At 37.7% G+C, this 23242-nt stretch overlaps 5 protein-coding genes across 6 annotated transcripts; 3 read left to right on the top strand and 2 right to left on the bottom strand.

Moving 5' to 3' along the window:
* Positions 1 to 730: 730 nt before the first annotated feature.
* Positions 731 to 2519, top strand: LOC137727778 (beta-amyrin 28-monooxygenase-like). The gene is made up of 2 exons (XM_068466593.1): positions 731 to 1801; positions 1930 to 2519. Exons 1-2 carry the CDS (start codon positions 844 to 846, stop codon positions 2412 to 2414), a joined length of 1443 nt encoding a protein of 480 aa, XP_068322694.1. The 5' UTR covers positions 731 to 843; the 3' UTR covers positions 2415 to 2519.
* A 414-nt stretch (positions 2520 to 2933) lies between these two features.
* LOC137727777 (vacuolar protein sorting-associated protein 2 homolog 2-like) lies at positions 2934 to 7086 on the bottom strand. Its single transcript, XM_068466592.1, has 11 exons — positions 6965 to 7086; positions 6695 to 6739; positions 6293 to 6327; positions 6157 to 6207; positions 5398 to 5502; positions 5228 to 5299; positions 5017 to 5088; positions 4774 to 4854; positions 4643 to 4678; positions 4375 to 4535; positions 2934 to 3196 (listed from the first exon to the last, which is right to left on the bottom strand). Exons 1-11 carry the CDS (start codon positions 6996 to 6998, stop codon positions 3136 to 3138), a joined length of 753 nt encoding a protein of 250 aa, XP_068322693.1. The 5' UTR covers positions 6999 to 7086; the 3' UTR covers positions 2934 to 3135.
* Positions 7087 to 8898: 1812 nt separating this feature from the next.
* LOC137727970 (alpha-glucosidase-like) lies at positions 8899 to 13300 on the top strand. The gene is made up of 5 exons (XM_068466832.1): positions 8899 to 9401; positions 9893 to 10560; positions 10942 to 11172; positions 11260 to 11906; positions 12020 to 13300. Exons 1-5 carry the CDS (start codon positions 9130 to 9132, stop codon positions 12938 to 12940), a joined length of 2739 nt encoding a protein of 912 aa, XP_068322933.1. The 5' UTR covers positions 8899 to 9129; the 3' UTR covers positions 12941 to 13300.
* On the bottom strand, positions 12987 to 18242 carry LOC137727971 (uncharacterized). 2 transcript variants are annotated; one of them, XM_068466833.1, is made up of 13 exons: positions 18104 to 18242; positions 17342 to 17921; positions 16723 to 16907; positions 16078 to 16158; positions 15956 to 15997; positions 15819 to 15863; positions 15632 to 15718; positions 15055 to 15181; positions 14884 to 14964; positions 14657 to 14776; positions 14265 to 14329; positions 13615 to 13720; positions 12987 to 13449 (listed from the first exon to the last, which is right to left on the bottom strand). In XM_068466833.1, the coding sequence occupies exons 1-13, from the start codon at positions 18149 to 18151 to the stop codon at positions 13346 to 13348; spliced, it is 1671 nt and encodes a 556-aa protein (XP_068322934.1). In that variant the 5' UTR covers positions 18152 to 18242; the 3' UTR covers positions 12987 to 13345. The 2 variants fall into 2 exon arrangements, with proteins under 2 accessions (XP_068322934.1, XP_068322935.1); XM_068466834.1 differs by lacking the exon at positions 14884 to 14964.
* Positions 18243 to 18349: 107 nt separating this feature from the next.
* Positions 18350 to 22214, top strand: LOC137727972 (nicotinamide/nicotinic acid mononucleotide adenylyltransferase-like). Its single transcript, XM_068466835.1, has 10 exons — positions 18350 to 18628; positions 19162 to 19225; positions 19552 to 19625; positions 20018 to 20103; positions 20447 to 20530; positions 20668 to 20752; positions 21216 to 21295; positions 21389 to 21490; positions 21843 to 21901; positions 21973 to 22214. The coding sequence occupies exons 2-10, from the start codon at positions 19167 to 19169 to the stop codon at positions 22073 to 22075; spliced, it is 732 nt and encodes a 243-aa protein (XP_068322936.1). The 5' UTR covers positions 18350 to 18628; positions 19162 to 19166; the 3' UTR covers positions 22076 to 22214.
* Positions 22215 to 23242: the final 1028 nt, after the last annotated feature.

Below are 23242 nucleotides of genomic sequence, written 5' to 3'. Positions count from 1 at the left end.
CCCCATCCCCAAAGATTCTAATATTTGTCCCATTTCAAATTGGTGGTATTAACTAATCAGTTTATTAGGCAACAAAATTTGGCAATATATGTTTGGACTATTTTGGAGAAACACAAAACTTCAGGTGATTCAGGTGAAAAAGTGAATGCTCTTAGTCACTTAGTGACTTAGTTACCGGTTGATTCCATGCAAGTGGAATAAAAATGCTAGGCATCAATTGTTTGAGCAAGACATGTTTGCTTTAATAAAAAGTAAGTTACTAAGTACTACGGTCTAGTGGTATTTTTCTTCATTTGTAAGTGAGAGGCTTTAGGTTCAATTCTCGTCAAAAGGAAAATTTGAACCACATTATTGTTAGCCTATTATGAGGTTAAGCACACTCCCTTATTTTTAATGTAGATAATATCGTTTGTTAAAAAATAAAATAAATATAAAAAAAAAATCTATTAATTAATTGATTAAACATATTACACAAAGCAAACCAAACAGACTGCATGTATCAGAATATATATTGCATTTACAATAAACCAAGGGTTGGCATCTATACAGTCAATGGAGAAAGTACCTGTGCGTTTTTGTATGAATATGTATATATATATATATACAATTAATTTTATCGCGTGTTGAAGTTTGAATATTTTATGTCAAAGCAGGCCAGCCTTTCTGAATAATATTTTAAGCTTGTCACTTTTGGTGTGCTAAGGGTAAATCAAAATGTTGACACGGTCGGATCTTGCCCTATAAAACCCTAACTTTCCAAGCCTCCTACACACCACTCCTCTTGCTAACTTCAATCAGTCTCAGATAAGAAATTTGAGCCTTGATCAGCACCAAATTCCAGCCATGGAGACCCTTTACCTTATATTTTCTGTGGGTGCTGCTTTCTTAGCCCTTACGATCTTTGCACTCAAAGGCAAATCAGATGGTGCAAAAAACCTTCCACCAGGGAGCATGGGGTGGCCTATTGTGGGTGAATCAATCGAGTTCTTGTTCGGGAAGCCGGAAAATTTTGTGTTCAAGAGGATGAGGAAGTACTCTCCTGACATCTTCAAGACCTATATTCTTGGAGAGAAAACTGCTGTGATCTGTGGTCCTAGCGGACACAAATTTCTGTTCTCCAATGAACAAAAGTACTTCACAGCTTTTCGACCACATTCGATGCAAAAGATGTTTCGATCATACAAGGCTGCCGCCCCCACTGCTTCTGCTGCTCCTGCTGTGGCACAACCTTCTCGCGATGAAGAAGCGAAAGTTATAAGATCTCCGGGGTTTTTGAAGCCGGAAGCATTGGTGAGGTACTTGGGGAAAATGGACTCTATCACTCAGGAACAGATGAAGGCCTATTGGGAAGGCAAAGATGAGGTCAAGGTCTACCCCTTGGCCAAGACACTCACTCTAAGTCTTGCCTGCAGATTCTTCTTGGGGATCGATGATTCCGAGCGAATTACAAGGCTGGTGAGCAATTTTGATGATGTTACCGTTGGGATGCATTCACTTATTATCAACTTTCCAGGAACAACATTCTATAAGGCAACCAAAGCAGCCGATGCGCTACGAAAGGAGTTGAGGATTGTGATTCAGGAGAAGAAGGCTGCAATGGCCGCAGGAGGTCCCATGCATGATATATTGTCACATATGATCGTGGCTAGTGATCCATCCGGCAAACACATGCCCGAGGCTGAGGTTGCAGACAAGATCATGGGTTTATTGACTGCAGGATATAGCACTGTGGCCACTGCTATGACTTTCTTCATGAAATATGTTGGAGAGCGGCCAGACATTTATGCCAAGGTCCTAGCTGGTAATTACCAACCAATCCAACTTAACATTTCTACTTCGTTTCATTAATTTTGGTCCTACCTATTGAACTTGGGGAATATAGGTCACTTATTTTTGGTGCTAAAATTTGATTCTTCTTGTTGAATTCAGAGCACAAGGAGATTGCTGATTCGAAGAAGCCAGGAGACTTTTTGGAGTGGGAAGACATCAACAAAATGAAGTACTCATGGAATGTGTTGTATGAAGTCATGAGATTCACACCGCCACTTCAGGGGACATTCAGAGAGGCCTTGACAGATTTTACCTACGCCGGTTACACCATCCCGAAGGGCTGGAAGGTATATTGGACTGTGAGTACAACAAACATGAACCCACAGTACTTCCCCAACCCCGAAAAGTTTGATCCATCAAGATATGAGGACCTAAATGCATTCCCGGCTTTCACACTGGTTCCATTTGGAGGAGGTCCAAGAATGTGCCCCGGGAAAGAGTACGCTCGCCTAGCGATACTCACTTTCGTTCACAATGTGGTGAAGAGGTTCGAATGGGAACTTGTGTTTCCCCAGGAGAAGATCACAGGTGATATGATGCCAACACCAGAGAAAGGGCTTCCAGTTCGCCTTCGACGTCACTAGACAAGCAATCAAACTGAGAAATGTGTTTTCTGCTTCCAAATATCATATTCCTTTTTTGTCCCCTTAATGTAATGAGGAATCGCAATATCATGTCTTCATCAATAACCCCTTTTCAATTTTTTAAATTTCGTTTTGAATTAGTAGAGCCAATTTAAAAATTAGCACTCCTTCCAATTAATATATACTTAGTTGCCTAGGTTGGCAACCTAAATTAGCCCTCCATTTAGTCTAGCTTAGATAACCAATGTCGCTCGTAATAAAAAATAAAATAAAAGGCAAAAAACGATAGAATTGTTCAAACAAGCCATTTGATGTTAATCGCACATTAATTAATGGCTTCCTAGCAATTTCTACCCAAAATTGACATACCACAGTAGTTTGCCATGGTTGGCCTACCAAAGTTTAAATATTGACCACTTGCTACAAATTTTTTTCAAGTTTTCAGAAAAATAAAATAGAAGGAAAGCAAATATGGTAACATCACAGTGACAACAAATGTTAGACCAGACAGAGAGTGAAAGAAAGCATGTTTGGCACCACCGTCATGAAAACTAACAACTTCGTTATATAGTTGCTGAACATATAACATCCAGGGAATCCTACTATTATTACAATATATTCTTCTTTTATATGGTTTTGCTTTGTAATTTGATTAAATTTACACGAACAGATGTATTATGATTATGATGATCAGGTTCTGCACACCGCAAGCTTAACAGGATCACAAACGTCGCAGAGAGGCCAACCTCTTCTCAAGATCCTCAACCTCAGATGATTCAGCACTGCACACAGTTAAGATGAGCGTTAGATGAAAACGGACCAGAATGGTTTTGATCATGTGAGCATATTATTCTTCAACTTACGACTCAAACTCAATCAATACTAGTTTATCATGGTAAGTTGGCAACAGTTTGTCGTAGAAATCTAATGATACCTTTGATGGTATGAGGTATGCATTAGTCATGAAGGAATCCCGTCCAATCCTAATAACTTGTGGAAACTGAAATAAGTTTTCTTCATGACTAATCCATCAATATCCTTTCCAGTTGCACATAATTTGAAAGTTGGGATTCATTTCTTACTTCAACATACATTGAATCTAATAAAATATCCGATCCAAACGTGATTTCAAAACAAAACCAAAATGATTGAAAATCAATATTTTCAAAACATGGGCTCTTGATCAATTTCGTCTGGCACCAAATCAGCTTTCAAAGCATCTACCCAAATATGAAAGGAAGTCAATAATTTCAAAACTTCGCCAAAATGACTATGAATACTTCAGAATGATTAACCCCCCTCAATGGTATTGGCAATCATTCTTCAAGTTACGACTCAAACTCAAGCAATGATAATTAATCATGGAAATTTGGCAGAAGACTGTCATAGAAATCTAATGATGCCTTTTGTTTATAAAAATCAACCTGTTGTGTCGACCTACTTTATGCTAGCATTTTACTACAACTATCTATCAAAATAAGGGAAAAATTAAATTGTAGATAACCTATACACTAACTCTATGAAAACCACATGAAAATGGTCGTGAATGTATAAGACATGCTTAAGCCCCCTCAATGGTACTGATGATGTGAGCAATCATCTTCTGAATTTAATTCAATCTCAAGCAATACTAGTTTATTAAGGCAAGTTAGCAACAGTTTAGTGTAAATATCTGATGATGCCTTTAACATAAAAAAGTCAACCTGTTGGCAACAGTTTCGTGTAAAAATATGATGATGCCTTCTATGTAGAAAAGTAATGTCAACCTGTTTTGTCCACCTACTTTCTTAGGCACTTACGAATCATTTTCAGTGCTGGTGCTTCACTTAGAAAAATCAAACAATTCAGTCCAATGCTAAATACAAAATATAAACTTCTGAAATCCTGATCATACACAAATTACTGAGTTCTAAAGAAGGAAAAATCATTTGGTGTTTCTAATAGTCAGTAATGGACATACCTGTTAACAACATTTGCAGCGTTCTTTGGAGCTACATTTTCAGCAGCATTCCTTGAAGCTACATTTTCAGCAGCATTCCTTGAAGCTACATTTTCAGCATTCCTCGGAGCTACATTTACAGTAGTTCTCGATGCAATTCTGCCTTTTGGAGCTGAAGATAACTGTAAGGAACGAGAACAAGAATCAAAGAGCAGTAGTTGGTTTAAAACAAAAAAGAAAAACAATAATCAAGCAAACTCATGTGAGCCATCAATCTCAAAGCACAAACCTGGGATGCAATATCAACACCAATCTCATCGAGCACCTGAAAAATGAAATATTTGAGTTCTGGATTAATAAGATAATGCTGATATACCTGTACAAGAAAACAAAACTACTACAAGGACGCCGATACTACACCTGGTTAGTGAGCTCCTCTGTTTCCTCTTCAGCCTCATCTTTGTCCAAGGTTTCATCAATAGACTCTGACATCATTTCTATCTGCATAGACGACAATAGGATGTCATATTTTACACATATGTGCATTCTAGAACATAACAGTAGACCAATCAGGGAGGAAAGTAGGTTCACGTTGTGTGTTCATTTGATTAAAACCAACATTGAATTAACCAAGAAATTATTACCAGAAACCATTAGTATTACCGTCATATCCATTTGTGCTGCCTGCTTCTGGAATTCTCTGATCACTTTAACTTGTTTTGCAGGTTCCATTTGCTGAAAAGAGAAATAGATAATGACAACAATAGTTAGTTAATTTCCAGAGCTGGACTAGATGATTCCAAATAAGAAAAATGTAATAACTAGTAAATCTGCAATTTTTTTTAATCATCCGAAATTCTCTTGATATCTATACCTTGTTCATTGCCACCATTGCTTTAGTTGCACCCTTCATGCCTGTAGAAATAGAAGTGCTTGCGTATAATGCCTGCAAACATATTGCAAGGATACCGAGACTCAGAAAGTTGCTCGCCTCATAATATATATCATAATCTTTCAACTGAATTCAAAGCATAAAATGCTGACCTGTGTATGGGTAGCTACACCTCTTATTTGGGCACGACTTCCTTGCAAGTTAGTAATCTGTTGACGTAGCCTAACGAGTTGACGAGCAAGGATTTTGGTGGCAGCCTGGATAAAACTTATTGATAACTCAGTAAAAATGAATGATTAGGTCCAACAACATGACTGACAGCGTTTTTCCAGCTTACTGCATAAGCTAACCTGCAGAACATTCACCCATCTACATATAGTATGCGGTATGCAGTATCTATTCATGCAAGGGATCATTCCTCTCATAGTTTGTCAAATTCCACAAAGTAACATTGGAAAACAAGTCAGCTCAGTTTGGTAATGTATCAGTAATGGAGCAAATTTATGTAGGTTAGTTTTCTCCTAATACCTGAAATAGCAATCACTTACACACTAAGAATTGCCACTTGCTAAAGCCCTCCTTTAATTTTTGATTTGTCATGTATTCTTTTATTCAGTTACAGTAGATATAATATAGTTTTGGATGGCTACTCCGGCATCAATCTACGTGCATCAAATTATCTTAAAAGTCAAATGGTTGAAATAAAAGAACTAAATTCAAAAGACGTGGTAAGGTAATACTAATCAACACATCCAAATCATATTGTGAAAAATATGTTGAGCTGCGTACTTATGATCTTCAAAGTTGCAAACCTATATGATGAGGCCGATCGCCCCTTAGAAGTGAAAACAGCTAATTCCCATATTAACTAGTACAAGGAAAGAGTAACTTAAACGGCAAAGTAAACTTGCCTCGTTACCAGTTTTAGCCGTTTTCTTGATCTCCGCCACCAATTTCCTCTCCTGAAATGCAGAAACAATGAGGACACTGAGGGAAGCATCAGAAAACAAAATCAATCAGAAGGTTCAGGGTAACCGTAACATGTACCTCCAACTGAAGAGATGCGATCTCACGTTCAATTCCTGTAAGAGAAAAATGGGAGCACGGTAGAAAAACAAGTTAAACCACTAAATATTGTAGTTTCAATCTGTTGACTCCAACCAAAGAGTAATACATAATTTTAGCCGCAGTACACTGAAAAAGTTTGGAACTTTGTGATCGAAGAAATTGTAGATTCTGAGCATTTCCGACAAATAAAGCAGCAAACCATGAAAAGAATGGAAATTAAAAGGAACAATTGATAGCATGTTTTTTCGTTTTTATACACAAATCCAAGGAAATGACAGGAAACTAAATTTGCAGAGATTCAACAGACAAAATAAAACAAGCATTTGATATCATCAGCAATTTTGAAGCAAATTCAAACAATATAAAGAGAAGAAAACACACCTCTTGTAGCAACACTCATTTCTCTTTTGCTTTCCCTGAGAGCCTCTGTTCAAATACACAATCAATTTAACAATGCATTCACAAATTTAACCAAACAGACAACCAGCAATAAATAAATCTGCAAAAACTAGAAAACCCCACAAAAACTGAGAATCAAAAATAAAAAGAACCCATTTCTTCTTCCACATTTCCTCACCCACCAAACACAGTGGCAATGCAAAAACCCTAATCAGTGAAAAGAACTAATGAAACCCCAGAGAGAGAGGAAACCTTTGGGGGAGGTCTTCTTCTTGAAGATGTTCATGGTGGACTGAGTGAGTGAGAACCCAGCAGAGTTGAGAACTTGGGAACTTTTGGGGAGTTGAGAAAGTTTGACAGGAAAGTCCAAACAAACCAAAACAATAGGGCAAAATCTTCTGAATCTGCTTTATAGGAGAGCGTGCGTTTTTTTCCCGGTTCTCACGCATGAACATCCAACGGCAACTTTTCCAACTAGCCGTTACTATTCGGCCCATTTCTTTCTGACTATATTGCCCTTCCACAATAAATAAGTTTGATGCCCTTTTGAGCTGTCATTGGTAATTTCCAATTTGGTACAGACATATTTTATTTTATGTCTACAAAGCATATCCTCAAGATTTCTTTCATTTTTATTTACATTATTTTGTTTTATGAATATTTTCATTACTTGCCATCATGATATTCAAGGCAAGAAAATTAAAAGAAAATAACTAAATAAATCATAATAATATGATATTTATTACCATTATTTTAATTCTTTATTTTCTTAAACGGGTGATACTATATACACTCAATTTAAGCACCAAATGATTTGACACATTCTACTCTATATAAATTTTTGTTACAATTACTAATCAAAGTCTATCTTGAAGTAAAAATTTGATTGACGATACATTATTTGGTTAAAAATTTTGGTGTGTCTAACATTATTATTTTTTATTATAAACGATATTTATATACTAAATTACACACTAGAGTTTGAATTTATAATATAATGAATTAAAAAGAAAGACTCTAACTACCAAAACAATGCACCACTTCGAACCTATATTTTTATTTGAAAGGCAAAGTGGATTGTTGTCAATATTCCTTATGTAATTTTGTCTTTAGCTTCAATGTTTTGTTCTAATATTCTTACTGTATGACCACTTAGTATTATGATCTAAGAGTATTCCTCTTCACTTGTAAGTAAGAGGTCTTAGGTTCGATTCTTGCCAAAGGTGAATTTAAACCACATTATTGATAGTCCATTGTGAGGCTAAACTCACCCCCTCCCCTTAGTGTAGATAATATCATTTGTTAAAAAAAAATTAAATAAAAAACCACTCAATACTACGGTTTGGTGGTATTCCTCTTCACTTGGAAGTGAGAGGCCTTAGGTTCGAATCTCATGGATGGTAAATTCGATATCAAATTAGTTTGCTCATTATGTGGTTTAGCCGAACACTCTATCTTCTTCTTCTTAGTGTAAAAATATCAATATACTAAAAAAATAAAAATTCCGTAATGTGTGATATGCTAGACTTTAAACTTCTCCCATATCATCCACCTAAATTCCACTTTCCAATCTTTTCCTTATGCTATTTTATAATTTATCGATGAAGCCTATGAGATGTGCGATGTAGAAAATAACAAGATTTAAAGATAATAAAAGAAGGTTTCGGTCGTTTTCAGGAAAACAAAAAAAGGGGGGGTTTCGGTCCAAATGTCCAATCCACAATGACCAACAATGTTTTAAACCATCATTTAAATCAATAAAAAAATATTAATATCTTCGTACTTTTCTCGCTACTATTGTCGCTGTTTCTCATTGTAAAATAATTGTTTTATCCATATGCAAAGCATGCGTGAGAGCATTTTGTTTCTTATCACTAGCTTATGAAAATGGCCCACCAGCTAAAAGAAGAATTTTCAAAAAAAGGTGCTTGACTAAGATAAGAGAGGATTCTCGCTTAATCTTATTTGGGAGAATCTCGAAATCTTTTAATCACATATGTTCATTGTATATCGTATGGTTAGTTTTTATCAGATATTGTTTATATTTAATTTTAAATAAAAAAATTTACAATGATTTTTTATCACACGATGTACGATAAAATGATGTGATTACATAATCTTCAAGATCCCCACAAAGAAGATTTTACGAGGATCCGTACAAACAAAATCCAACGAGGATCCTCTGGGACTGAGATAACCCTCACAATTAATAATAATGATTAAGAACAATATTACCAAAGAACACAGGAAAAAACCATACAAATGAAGTGGAGACTCGCCATGCGCGCGTGGGGGTTACAGATGAAAGCTATATACACCACACACATACAATGCAAAATGAAAAGTAATGAATTATTCATCAAAAAGTCTCGACTCCACAGAAGACCAACTAGTAGAAGTGGAAGAACACAAGAGTTATGAAAACAAAGAGATCATCAAATCCACCAAAACCAATGTATCATCATCTGCATCTGCATCTGCCATTCTTCTTCTTCTCGTCTATTTTCTGTCTTCTATCATCTGCAAAAGCCATTGCAGAAGCAGAAGCAAAAGCAGCAGTTGGGTATGGATACAAAATTCAATCCGTCCACTATGATTCCTCAGGAAACTCATTGACTGCTAATCTTGGCCTCATCAAGTCCTCCTCCCTCTACGGACCTGACATCCCAAATCTCAACCTTCACGCCAGGTACCCCTACTCACTAATTTAACTTGATAGATTAATCTTATCTTACTTATATTAGCTGTTGTGGTTGCTTTCCAAGATTACGTTTTTATTTTTTATTTTTTATTCTCAATTATTTTTTTGGGGTTGACCAAGAGATCAGAATAATAAGACATCTGAACCGTCCATCGAAGATGCTAAGAAAATATTCCAATTTAAAGTCCCTTGCCCACCAATGCCTTTTCATAAGTTTGGCCAAAACCTGCTCTTTTTTCATTTTTTTTTTTTCTTTTCATACAAGCATGATGCTTTAGTTTAAACAAAATAAGAGTGGTTTAAGTTCGGGTGAATAGAGAATAGCATGATGACTCTAGCCAATATAGTTACGCTCATTTTTGCAAACTGTTATGAAAGTTAAATAATTCAGATTCAAGATTTACAAAATAGACATTTCATGTCATCAAATTTTACAGCGAGAAAACATTTTCACGACATAATCTTAATCATGCATGCAGCTATGAAACCAAAGATCGTCTAAGAATTCGAATAGCGGACTCAAAGAAGCAAAGATGGGAAATCCCACAAGACATGATCCCCCGCCAAACCAAAACCCCCACCCCCCACCACCACTGCATCTCCCACGACCTTTTCTTCACTCTCCGCAACACCACCCCATTCGGCTTCACCGTCACCCGCTGCTCCTCCAAGGACGTCATCTTCGACACCTCCCCCCACTCGTCAGACCCCAACACCTTCTTGGTCTTCAAGGACCAATACATCCAACTCTCCTCCTCTCTCCCCCATAACAGATCCTCCATTTTCGGCCTCGGTGAGCACACCAAGTCCTCCTTCAAGATCATTCCCAATCAGACATTGACTCTCTGGAATGCCGACATTGGTAGCGTCAATCCCGACGTCAACCTTTACGGGTCCCACCCCTTCTACCTGGACGTCAGGTCGGCGTCTCAAGCTGGCGGCAAGACCGGTGCTGGAACATCTCATGGAGTGCTACTGCTGAATAGCAATGGCATGGACATAACATACAGCGGTGATAGGATTACTTATAAGGTCATCGGTGGAATTGTGGACTTGTACTTCTTTGCCGGGCCGACACCTGAGTTGGTAGTGGAGCAGTATACAGAACTAGTCGGCCGCCCTGCCCCTATGCCCTACTGGTCTTTTGGTAAGTTTGCTGCTTTAAATTGTATATTTAACTTTGTTAGCTATGTATCCTACCAAAGTAGTGCTAGTCTGCTAGAGCAGTAACATTTTCGTGTCACATATTGGTTGTGTGACATGTATGTGACAGTGAGTCCACTTGTTACGTCAACTATTACGGTTAAAAATACTTTTATCTATACCATGTCAACTGACGATGTGGTTTCATTTTGATTGTCAGTCCTACTAAAATAGTATACTTTTTAGTTTTGATTTCATTTTTGAACCATATCCATTTCATTCACTTATTCATCAATGGTTAAGGGGAAATAAAAAGACTACGGAAGACATGACGTTTCATATGTACTTACCATTCATACTTAGTTGCTTTCATACCCTGCTGAAGGATTCCACCAGTGTCGATGGGGTTACAAGAATGTTTCGGATCTTGAGGGCGTGGTTGCTGGTTATACAAAAGCCGGCATCCCTCTTGAAGTTATGTGGACGGACATCGATTACATGGATGCTTACAAGGACTTCACTCTCGATCCCGTCAACTTTCCATTGAATAAGATGAAGAAATTTGTAAGCACTCTTCACCAAAATGGTCAGAAATATGTCCTCATCTTGGACCCTGGTACGCGGCCTAAACCCTAAACACTAAGTGCATATTCATATTATCGAAACAGAATAGCAGGAAATGATCATATCCTTTCTCTGACAGGTATTAGTAATAATGACACCTATGAAACCTACATCAGAGGGAAGGAAGCAGATATTTTCATCAAACGCGACGGAATTCCTTACCTGGGAAATGTATGGCCCGGCGATGTGTACTACCCAGACTTTGCACATCCAGAAAGTGAAAAATATTGGGCTAATGAGATACAAATATTTCAAAAGGCTCTGCCTTTTGACGGTCTTTGGCTCGATATGAATGAGCTATCCAATTTCAGAACCTCCCCTCCCACTCCATCTTCTACACTTGATGACCCTCCTTACAAGGTTAACAATTCTGGAGTCCTGCGTCCGATCAATAACAATACTGTTCCGGCATCAGCGCTGCACTTTGGTAACATTACAGAATATAATGCACATAACTTGTATGGACTCTTGGAAGCCAAGGCAACAAGCAACGCCTTAATCAATGTAACTGGTAAAAGACCGTTTATACTTTCTAGATCGACTTTTGTAAGCTCCGGTAAGTACACAGCACACTGGACTGGTGACAATTCTGCACGATGGAGTGATCTGGCATATACAATTCCAGGCATTTTAAATTTTGGACTTTTCGGAGTTCCAATGGTTGGAGCTGACATATGTGGATTCTCTGGAGATACTACCGAAGAACTCTGCCGGCGATGGATTCAGGTAACTAATGAACCTAGAAAATTCCCATACATATTAGACTACGTTATATATCTTGATTTATATTTGACTTTATTGACATCTAATGTGACTAAATTAGCTATGTCTACATGTAGCTTGGGGCCTTTTACCCCTTTTCAAGAGATCACTCCGAAAAGTTTACAATCCGTCAAGAGCTCTATCTATGGGACTCAGTGGCAGCAACATCCAGGAAGGTGCTTGCGCTGCGCTACCGGTTGCTCCCCTTATTTTATACATCAATGTATGAGGCACACAAAAAGGGAACCCCAATTGCAAGACCCCTTTTCTTTTCATTTCCTCAAGATATCACAACTTACGAGATCAATACGCAGTTTCTAATTGGTCGAGGTGTAATGGTCTCACCTGTGCTGAAACCGGGAGTCAATTCAGTTGATGCATATTTTCCTGCTGGAAACTGGTTTGATCTCTTCAACTACTCAAAATCTGTAAGTGTAAGTTCAGGACAGCACGTTAGGTTGGATGCGCCGCCTGATCATATCAATGTGCATGTTTGTGAAGGAAATATTTTGGCATTGCAAGGAGAGGCCTTGACAACACAAGCAGCCCGAAAGACTGCTTTCGAGCTTTTGGTGATCGTTAGCAGTAACAGACAAAGTACAGGAGAAGTTTTCGTGGACGATGGAGAGGAAATTGAAATGGGAGGAGAGGGAGGCAAGTGGAGTTTAGTGAGATTTTATAGTGGAACAGAAAATGGAACTGTATTTGTAAGCTCAAAGGTTGTAAATGGAGGATTCGCTTTAAGTGAAAAATGGATCATTGATAAAGTTACCTTCATTGGGTTGGAAAAGGTTGGTCATGGATTGGAAGGGTGTGCATTCAACATTACTAAGAGAGCAAATTTGAACGCAAACTCGGATATCAGAGCCAGCTTTGACAGTAACAAGCAGTTTGTCACAGTAGTGATTTCCGACATATCGATTCTTCTAGGATCAGAGTTTAAGTTGGAGCTGAAGCCGAAGCACGCTACCGAAAGCACTTTGCAGAGAAGAAACTGAACACATGCAATTGAAAAATCAGTTTCTGTTGTAATAAATCAGAAAATACACTAATATACACATTTATATTCTGCAATTATTTGTGTATTACATGTCGTTTTTCCAGTCTTGACAGTAGCCAGCGGTTTGTTATGGTACAGATTTCCGGAGTAGAAGCATGGAAATGCTGGAAACAAACTACATGGCATTCATATATACGGATCTCAAGCAACACCCGAAAGTCTCTCTCGAATCTCAACAGAGAGTTCTACTGCAATCAACATGCCTATCATCGGGTTTTCGTTCTAATTCAATCTTGTCATTACAGGATCATCCATCAAAAGTTTTTATATACGCACTGCATATCATTTTGGAAAACTAAGAGAGTTTACAGTAAAATTTGAATATCCAGTATTCGTTTGACCATTAGCCTTTCGAAGTCCCACCAAATTCTTCTAAGAGGCGCTCAATGGTCTTTCTTGATGTGACCTTGTCAATCTCAAATACTTGCATCTCCTCCTCTCCGAGACCTGCATGAGCACCATGGGGAAGTTTAATACCGTCATCAAACGATAATACAATTTAACCATCTTTTGAATCCGGCATGATGTGTAGCAATCAAAAGAAATAAATACGCAACTTATTAGCAAGAACAATAAAGGAATGGCTTGTATTAGTTTGAAGTGATTCTTTACCTGGCTGATGGATTGCTTTGAGAGGCAGTTGGGAAGCACCTGAATTGAAGAAAAACAGCAGATTCTTCATGAGCTCCACTGACTCCGCTGACACTAGGATCTCTCTCTGTATTACACCAAATATATGGGCAATGTCAAAGCCTCTACCATAAGATGGTAAAATGCTAGCGCTACACAACCCTTTTTCTAGATTACATATTCAGTTTGTTCTGAAAAAAAAAAAAACCAGAGACTGTAAGTGCAGCAAAATATGTATGGATACTCGAGAGTCGGTGGGTTACTTTTTAATTGAGCGCATACTTGGCTCAATTTGTTTACAGTACTCCCCGTCCCATGACCAAAGAAATGCCAAAAGGCCCTTAGATGAGCACTTGGCAGTCCAAAACTAGGATACAAAATATTTCAATCACATTAAACGCAGAAGTTTGAGTTGTTCGAATATGGAAGTTAGAATTGTCTCTCAAACCTTAACTCACTCGAAGCTTTGGCTTTATTAATCATGACTCACAAAGGAAAATAAGATTCAAACCCTCTTTGAAATAGGTTCATTTTAAATTAATCCCCAGGGCCTACCAGATCATTAACGGGTAGAACACGCATTAACAAAAAGAGAAAATGTCAAAGATAACTTATATAAGCACGTCTCTAACCTTGAAGTTCTTTTTCGAATCATAATACCCAGAAACAACCACGAGAAGCCGAAGTTTCTCCATCTCTGAAATTAATAATAAAAAACAATGAAATTCATCAACTTAGTTTGGAACACGGAAAAGAATGTTAAAAGACGTGTAAGTGAGTGGCAATAAAAAGCTACTGGCAATATGATATCTTCAACATTCTAGTATGTTACTAACATTATTAGAGGCATAAAAAGAACGTAAATAACTGAAGTGAGATAGGATTAAAGGTTGACCTCTACTATCTCAAATCAGTAAACAAACTGACTAGTAAAGGCTTCAAGACTTCTGTTTCTAGCGATATGAAAGATGTTTATGGATCAACTACCTCACGAGAATTTAATGAAAGAAAATTTTATACTTACGTTGGAAATTTTTAATTTCACGCACTGAGGCGTTCTCATGTTCAAGAAGCTGTGCAATTGGCATTCCAGTGGAACTCATCCCGATTTGTGATGTTCTAGCACCAGGACCCTCTGGTTTACCTGTTTGAACAACTATTATGTTAGTGGAAGGATATTCCATTATGTTGAAGGGCAAAAACAAATCCCATGACAAGCTTAAAAGGACTGAGGTTAGTTCAAGTCCAGACCTACTCTTGTCCACTTTTTGAAATCCTTGCGCAATATATCACTAATCTTGAGATTAGATACATTGTACATTTTGTATCTCACTGAAATAAAAAATTTTATTTAGAGGAAGAAGTTTTGAGGAAATAAAGTAAATTAAAAAGATAGATAGGCACGTAGTGGATGATACATACATAACTGGTAAAGGCCATTGCATCCAAAGCGACCAGCACCATGGATTAACAGTGCAGACATGTACTTATCCTTGGTCGAACAATGAGAACTGCACAAGTTTGTGGAGTCTAAAAGGATGGCAGCTAACTGCAAGAAATAGGAATTCCAGAGGAAAAGTAATGTAATAAGGCAATGGAGGGAAAACTAAAAGTCCAAACTTAAGAGCAATTCATGGCAAACCATGCTTCCAACTACCGATCCTCCCACCCAGGAACTCAAAGGGCTAGCTACTATAAGTGGTAAGGATCTGACTACCTATCTTATGCTACAAGTTGAACCTAAGTAAAGAAACGGGGAATAGGTACCATCATGATACACATCTGCTGAAAGGAAAGATGAAAGAAATAAAAAGGGTAAGGAATAAAAGAAAATCAAAAGGCCAAGAAAAATTTCTTAAAATCATGGGAATGGTTTATATCGTTGCTGCACAAGTACATGGCCTCTATGGTGGGCCATGAGAGGGAGAGAGATATGTCTTTTAAATCTCGAAATAAGTTGTTCACATTTTAGAGCATGGAAAAGGAAAAAGGAAGCTACCAAAAGTCTACTGAATCCTTGTCCAGCCAAAATCTCAGGTGAAATCAGAGAAAACTTCTCAGCAACAACTGTACAGCATGAGCTATCCTGTTTATAACACGATAATCAGCACATTCATTCATGTTATGAACAATTGGGACAAAATAATGAAGCTGCCAAGGTTATAATGAATAAGTTTCGATCATACCTCTGCTACAGTAACACTCTTGACCCAGGGATATACAGATTCTCCCTGTTAAACAAAACAAAATCTTAACTATATTGAACGTGTCAGCAAGTAGCAGGATAAGCTTAAACATATCCACATTGAGTTCAGCAAAGCACCTGTTTGCAATTGAAATTTTCCACTACAGCCTCTTTCAATGCCTGTTATAGGAAGACAAGAGTATGAATCATTTACCATGGTTAAAAATTCAAGTACATCGAAATTTTCAAATCTGATTTACCTCTTGCTTGGCTGGGAGCTTGTGGCCATTTAATAGAACTACTTTAAGACTCCCAAATAGATCATAATATGACAGATCAATCTGCTCCAAATTTCATGTGAAAGATAAACTCATAAGTTGAACAGACATGTCCTAATTGAAAAGTTATAAGTCAGGCCCCAGCTAGTCACAGACTCACAGGTAAAGGCATTTAAAATGAGAGAGAAAAGAATCTGGATAAGTCAACTGTAAAACCAAATGATTCACATATGATTCAACGATATGGTTGTTCCACATAGGGGAGAGGCAGGGAGCGGTGAATGATTGGGGGCAGTAAGGGAGCCAACATGGGGGGCAGTAAACTGAGGATTAAGGCTGTGTTCTAGAACGCTTGAAGGGATAATGTAAATCTTGTATTTAGTTTCACCAAGAAAATCACGACAGGGATTAAAACTTTTACTGAAAGTTAAAATAAAAGGAGTTGGACTATCTTTGGTCATCAGCACTGACCTATCTAAGTGGAAGCTAATAGATGAACACCATAAAACATTAAAAATTCCAGTAGTCAATGAAACGTACCTATCTTTGGTCTCTGACCTATCTAAGTGAAAGCTAATAGAAGAACACCATAAAACATTAAAAATTCCAGTAGTCAACGGAGCGTACCTCATCCACGAATATTAAGGATGACTGATCAATTTGACAAGAATCAAGTAACCATTTGAGTTCAGCTTTAGAATTTATGTCCGACCTCTTCATGTTGATGACAGGCACTGTGCAGAATTGGTCAGATTTTTGTGTTTCATTCAGGTAGAAGGCATAACTGATGGTTGAAGCAACAGATCCAACATCTGCAAATTGTCAAAGAGAGGCAAAAATGTATACTGACATAAATTTACAAATTTGGCTGAAAGATAGAGAAATCTCAACGACCCATCCGAAACACATTATCAGCATCAAAATACAGGTGTTTCTTAGATTTATTTTTCAATTCGAATTGATAAAATTTATGGAAATATTAAGTTTACTTTTTTAATTTGTATTGATAAAGTTTATGGACATATTGAGTTCAGCAAAACATCTATATAGTATTAGACTGGATAACAACTCAAATGTTTTCTATCTTTTCAGGGTATACAGGGCATATTAAGTTTGTTTTGAAACTCATACTGTAGTACAATGTGGTTACTTACATATGGATGTAAATTTAAAAAAAAAATGATACAGAAATCACAAAAGTATAAGTAAAGAAATGTTGGAAAGGAGAATTAAAGGCAGGCATTACCAGCAACATCTTGAGCCATTACAACATGTAAGAATTTTCCCGCGACACCGGCCTTAACTTCATCCTTTCTGGCTTTAAGAAACAAATTAAGCTTGTACATGCTTGGACACGATGCAACAATTTCAAATTGCGGCGAGTCCCCATTATAAAACAATGCAGCAGACTGAGGAAGTGAAACTGTGGACAGGTTTTCTTTCCTTCTTTTCACCCTGAATGATTTCCCACTTGTGACACTTGCTAGACCATTTACTCTACCATGCTTACGATCATTTGCTTCAATGGCGGGCTCATTTAATTTCCCCAAATCAAAGCTAGAAACGGGCTGAACATTAGCAAATGCAAATGAAGCAGTTTTACCAAGTTTCGCCCTTTCAAAGGGCTCAAGAACACTATCATCAGAGAATGGAACCTGCCCTTTTCTTGTGAGAGTGTTACCAATATCCGACATGGTACGAGAAATGTTCGGCCTTCCAGGGATTGCCGGAAAATCAACAGTAGGAGGGCTAGGATTCTGATCATCAAGCCTCAAAAGGCCATTGAAAAACGGGTTCTTTCTGGCAAGGTTGTATGGCTCCTTCACCTACAAAACAACACCAATAGGCACAATTTCAGTACAATCTCAACGAAAAGAGGCTTCCTCTTTTACTCACTGCGTCCCGAATTCAAACCCTGCTTCTCTTAGTCTAGCTTAGAGGAGTAATATCGCTCGAATACGAAAAATAGCAAAACGAAAAGGAAGAATCAAATGAGCTTCAGACTGACCTGATTGAGTTGCCCAACTGCTCCGGGACTGGAACTCCTGGACCTCATGATTCTGAATAGCAATAGAAGAAAGCGCTGGGAGAATGCTGTGGCAGTTTTGAATGCGTGAGAGGACGTCAAAATCCGTGACTAAAACAAGAGCACAAGACGCCATAGGAAGCCTTGTCAAATCCGCCATAATCTTAGCAGAGCTCAATAGCTAAGGAAACAAAGTATCAATCTTTTCGTCTTCCCTTTCCTTATAATTTCACTGCGTGTTGTAAATTAACAGATACGTTAAACAATAGTCAAAAAGTTAACCCAACAAAAACGGCCTTTGACGAGAAAACTTTTTTCTCAGTTGGTAGTCACATCTCATCCCAGCCAGCTGCCAGCCCACCGCGTTTATCGAACCCATCGAGAGGGAACCCAGTTCGTGTCCGAGCTTCAGTTCCATCGCCCCGACTCCTTGACCGTCATCGTCGAGAGGACCGGCTCCAAGCGGCGCGAAAAGAACCGACCTTTAAGTCATCGATTCTCAAAAGGGTACTCATATTTTTCAAACTATTTTCCAATTTTCTAATCTGGTTTGGCTTATTCTCCAATTTTATAATCTTGGTGTGGCTTATTTGCCAGTGCTTTGACCGTGGTTTTCTTGTTTTGTTGCATCCTTGTGAGTGGTTTTTTATTATCTGTTTGGCTGCTGGGAAAACGTAAGAAAATGGAGGGAAATGGATTTTCATAATCGTGGAAAATTTCTGGTGTCAGCTCTTTCTGTGAATTCGATGAAACCAACAATTTTTTAATCCGCGAATCAGTTAATGTCATTACAAATTTTGTGATAGGACTAGGGGTCATTACAAGGGAAAAGCTGCTATTTTTTCCAAGTTAGGGTCATTACAAAGCTGCTATTTGCAGCTTCTGATTTTCAGCTTTGACTGACCCCTAACTTTGAAAAAAAGCAGGTTTGGCTTTGTTTACCAAACACATAAAACACCCCAGCTTTTTTCTACACCTGTTTTTGAAATAATTTAAGCAATGCCAAACCAGCACCAATTTGGTTCTTTTACTTTTTTCAGCTGCGATGGATATCCCTCTGCCTGTTAATAAATTAGCTCTGCATTTGGTTAATCATGATGACAAGTAAGTTCACCTTATCAGTTTTATTTATTGATATTTTTGCTTGTATTTGTATCGTTTGAGATACCGAACATGTCTGGCTTTCGAAGATTGGACTTTGCTTCAACTTTAGCAGGAGGATAGAAGGAACTGGAAGGAATACATAAACGTATATCTTAAAGACATTAGATTTTAGCTTGCAGTAGAAATTGCATTACCTTTTAGTTTTCGGAGAATTGCCCTTGTTTGTTAAATTTCCAGCATGGATGTTAATGTTGGCAAAATTCGTACCATAAGGTGTAATATTCTTGGAAATATGTTAGCTCACTCTTTCTTTCTCTCTAAACTAGGGACAAGAAGTACGTAGTTCTTGTAGCAACTGGAAGTTTCAATCCTCCTACTTATATGCATTTGCGAATGTTGGGTAAGTTGCAGCACAAACTAAGGGCTCGTTTGGAAGCTCTTTTAAAATGACTGAAAGCACTTTTAGCGAAAATATTTTTGGGTTCTAAAAGCACTTTAAGTGCTTTTTTCAGGATTCAATTGCATTTTTACGAAGCATGTTCCACAAACATTTCCACCCAAAGAGTTTTCAGCTGTTTTAAAAGCATATCCAAACAAGCTCTAAATTTCTTTCTCATTTGATAGCTAAATTGGGAATTTACATATATGCAAAATGCACTCTCTTTTTTTTTTTACTGGGTCATTGCCTCGTGGGTTTCATTTTCTAATTGTGACTTTGGATCTTTTGCTTAGTTTTCAGTGGAAATTACAGTATATAATTTATATTTCGACCAATTTTGTTCTTGTCAACAGAGCTGGCAAGAGATGCACTAAATTCAGAAGGCTTTTGTGTAATTGGAGCTTATATTTCGCCTGTTAATGATGCATACAACAAGAAGGTTTGTAAACTTAATAGCATCTTTGTAGGCATCGGAGTAGAAAAAGCTTTCATATGCTCAATGTTAAGTGCACAATATGCACAGCAGTACCGACCAAATTTCTGAGATGAGGCTACATCAGGAAGTTGGTCATATATCTCAAGTTCTTCCATGACCCTTTTAACCGGCGTTGTAGAAGCAACACGATTAAAGTTATAACAAATGTTACTTGAATGAGTTTGTCTCAGTTATGAGGCTTTTTACCCCTTTACGCCTAGTGAAGTGCTATAACTAAATTACATAATCAGATATCACATCCCTCTGTTTGCCACATACTGAGATGGTCACTTGGTTGGCTATGTAGGGACTTATATCTGCTGAACATCGTGTACAGATGTGTCATCTAGCTTGCAAGAGTTCAGAATTTATAATGGTTGATCCGTGGGAGGTATGTCCCTCCTTCTCCACCATAAAAATTCTTTAGAATCTTAGATGATGATTCTGTATGTGGTTCTGTGTCTTATTTATTTACTACCGCTAGGGTTCTGTGTACTTATGCTTAGAAGTTATAAATTGATTTTACAGGCAAGACAAAGTAGCTTCCAGCGCACCTTAACTGTTCTATCTAGAGTCAAGGGTTTCTTGTCTGAGGCTGGTATGATACCAAGTGGTAAGATTTGCAAATTGTTATCCCATGTTTTCCGTTTGAGCAATTAAGCTGCACGGGCAGCCTTTTTTTTTTTTTTTTTTTTTTAGTAAGTTATATGTATGCATGGGGAAGGTATAGATGCAAAGCACACATGCACTGTGCACATGTTCTTTCCCAGAATTGTATGGCTGTAACGTCATAGGAAGTTTGTCAGGAAGGCTTTGTCATATTGGTGTTTGAGACCCTGTTTTCTAGATTAAGGAGTTATCTGCTCCACTCTTTCTCACTTTCAACATATGGTATTTTAAGGCTCTTATTCCATCGAATCCATCCATAAGCAGCAGTGCTGACACTCAACACAAATTTCGTTTTACGGACCTTGTGTAATCAATTTGATGCATGATAATTATGGAGCTGGTTTCAGTTCTACATCATCATTGTTCGGATGGCAATACGATTGACTTTTGTGTCTTGCTCGTGATAGAATCCCTCAAGTGCATGCTTGTCTGTGGTTCTGATCTACTCCAGTCTTTTGGCATTCCTGGATTTTGGATTCCTGAGCAGGTCTGTCTATAATTCAATATTACGGTGGTGATATATAGTCAATTCATGCAAGATAATCATCTCATTGTCCAGATTCTTGCTCTTATTTATCAGGTGAGAAGCATATGTGGAGATTATGGTGTGGTTTCCATTCGCAGGGATGGACAAGATGTTGACAAAGTTATCTCAAATGATGAAATTTTGAAAGAGAACAAAGTAAGTTGATTTACCATTGTTTTCGGGCTCATGAATTGTAATGATCAATCAAATCTCATTCAGCGTTATGACACTGGGTTTTTTAGCTACACCTATATTAGACTGGTTAGTTCAACTAGTGTCCACAATGGTGTTATTCTCATGCAGTTTTCAAATCCGAATATAAGTTAACCAAATCATTCGGATTGTACTGTAAAAGGGTAGACCAATTGAAAAGCAAAAAATTTCGCAGTGATTCGAAGTTTGCAGAGTGTAAAACCTTTTGTTGCCTGAATAGTTTTGGTTTGAAACTTCTTACAGTCCACTGCTTGTGGCCTCTTTGATGCTATTAAACCTTTTTCTTCTTTTATAGGGTAACATAAAAGTTGTGGATGAACTTGTACCGAACCAAATAAGTTCAACGAGAGTAAGGTAAAGACAATCTGATTCATTGACAGAAATGTTTAGGGCATGTTGAATTGATAATTTACATTGTTTTTCAGGGATTGCATTTCAAGAGGATTGTCAATAAAATATCTGACTGCAGATGAAGTAATTGATTACGTTAGCGATCATCGTCTGTACTTGAACACAAATGACAAATGATGATTTTGTCTTCATCAAGGTGTGTACATGGTTATGAAATCGTTCTGCAGAAAGCAGAAACCAATAATTAACTAATCGATTGATACCGCACATTAATACATTATGTTTGGCAAGGGAGTAGACTACATTCTGGATTTTCTTTATTGTTTTATTTTTCAAATTGTGTTGAAGTTCAGTCTGCAGAAAGCTAATTTGTTCTCCGATGCATAATTTGGTATATAATGGCCCCAGCCCCACCGATGATGTACGTAGTTTTTATATGTTATATGCCTACGTCAAGTGCTAGTCTATAACATCTGCCATAGACGAAATGCAGGAACGATCTGACTAGAAAGTTATTCAGAACTTGATGAAGAAAACGATCTGAGTATAGAGTTGATCATATAAAGTTCCAGATTGAAATGCTTGTTGGAAGTGATGTGCTACATGTTTTACAGTACGTGCAAAGAAGCACTTGAAGTACTAAACGAAGTAGGTATCAGTTTGGTATGATAGTGATAGGAGCCAAAAACTTGAAATCAGCAAGAATCTCATGTTTTGGTGGTACGAACAAGGACAAAAGAGGGAGTTGGGTGCCGGCGGTTGATTCGGCGGGTACAGGGCTTTTTCTTTACTAAGGTTTTCCGAGTTGTTAAAGGAGGCAGAATGGCTGAAGATGTTAACAAAGGTAGATATTAGTCGACAATATGAGTTTGGCACCCAAGTGAAGGTGATAGTTGAAGGCAAAGCTCCAAATGACATGGGATTTCTACAGTTTGTGCACTGTGCTTTTACTCCAAAACCAAGAGAGACCAATAGGCTGGCTAGCTCAATCTTTGACTCACTTCACTTAGGATAGTCTTACCAGCGAAATTCCTAAAGTGCATCAATGTATTGTTGAATAAAGCAAAAAGTATCGCGTCGGCATTTCACAAAACAAATCACAACTTATATTAGATGATTCAATTTATAACTGCATCGAGGTCTCATTCATAGAAACTACACACTTATTGATTACATGGATAATTAAATGAGGGCACTATTGATGTTGTAAGTGGTAAACCGCAGCTTGTCTCTCTGATTTTTTTTTTTTAACATGTATGACATTCATCCCTAAATTTAACGGGTTGGGGTTCTTTGAAGGACTCACTTAAAGAGTTCCGACATGTTTTATCAAAAGGAAGCAAA

Source organism: Pyrus communis, chromosome 3, assembly GCF_963583255.1.
Source record: "Pyrus communis chromosome 3, drPyrComm1.1, whole genome shotgun sequence".
NCBI lineage: Eukaryota > Viridiplantae > Streptophyta > Magnoliopsida > Rosales > Rosaceae > Pyrus > Pyrus communis.
Note: the sequence above shows the minus strand (reverse complement) of the source record. Positions and strands in the feature narration are given on the sequence as shown.

Coding starts and splice junctions, on each gene's coding strand:
- LOC137727778 (XM_068466593.1), top strand. CDS start 844: ATGGAGACCCTTTACCTTATATTTTCTGTGGGTGCTGCTTTCTTAGCC. Junction 1,802..1,929: donor TTATGCCAAGGTCCTAGCTG/GTAATTACCAAC, acceptor TGTTGAATTCAG/AGCACAAGGAGATTGCTGAT.
- LOC137727777 (XM_068466592.1), bottom strand. CDS start 6,998: ATGAACATCTTCAAGAAGAAGACCTCCCCCAAAG. Junction 5,300..5,397: donor GTGTAGCTACCCATACACAG/GTCAGCATTTTA, acceptor ATATGTTTGCAG/GCATTATACGCAAGCACTTC. Junction 5,089..5,227: donor CAATGGTGGCAATGAACAAG/GTATAGATATCA, acceptor TTCTCTTTTCAG/CAAATGGAACCTGCAAAACA.
- LOC137727970 (XM_068466832.1), top strand. CDS start 9,130: ATGAAAACAAAGAGATCATCAAATCCACCAAAACCAATGTATCATCAT. Junction 9,402..9,892: donor AATCTCAACCTTCACGCCAG/GTACCCCTACTC, acceptor TCATGCATGCAG/CTATGAAACCAAAGATCGTC. Junction 11,173..11,259: donor TGTCCTCATCTTGGACCCTG/GTACGCGGCCTA, acceptor TTTCTCTGACAG/GTATTAGTAATAATGACACC.
- LOC137727971 (XM_068466833.1), bottom strand. CDS start 18,151: ATGAGGTCCAGGAGTTCCAGTCCCGGAGCAGTTGGGCAACTCAATCAG. Junction 15,998..16,077: donor AGCTCCCAGCCAAGCAAGAG/GTAAATCAGATT, acceptor TTCCTATAACAG/GCATTGAAAGAGGCTGTAGT. Junction 15,719..15,818: donor AGAGTGTTACTGTAGCAGAG/GTATGATCGAAA, acceptor TGTTATAAACAG/GATAGCTCATGCTGTACAGT.
- LOC137727972 (XM_068466835.1), top strand. CDS start 19,167: ATGGATATCCCTCTGCCTGTTAATAAATTAGCTCTGCATTTGGTTAAT. Junction 19,226..19,551: donor TTGGTTAATCATGATGACAA/GTAAGTTCACCT, acceptor TCTCTAAACTAG/GGACAAGAAGTACGTAGTTC. Junction 21,491..21,842: donor AAATTTTGAAAGAGAACAAA/GTAAGTTGATTT, acceptor CTTCTTTTATAG/GGTAACATAAAAGTTGTGGA.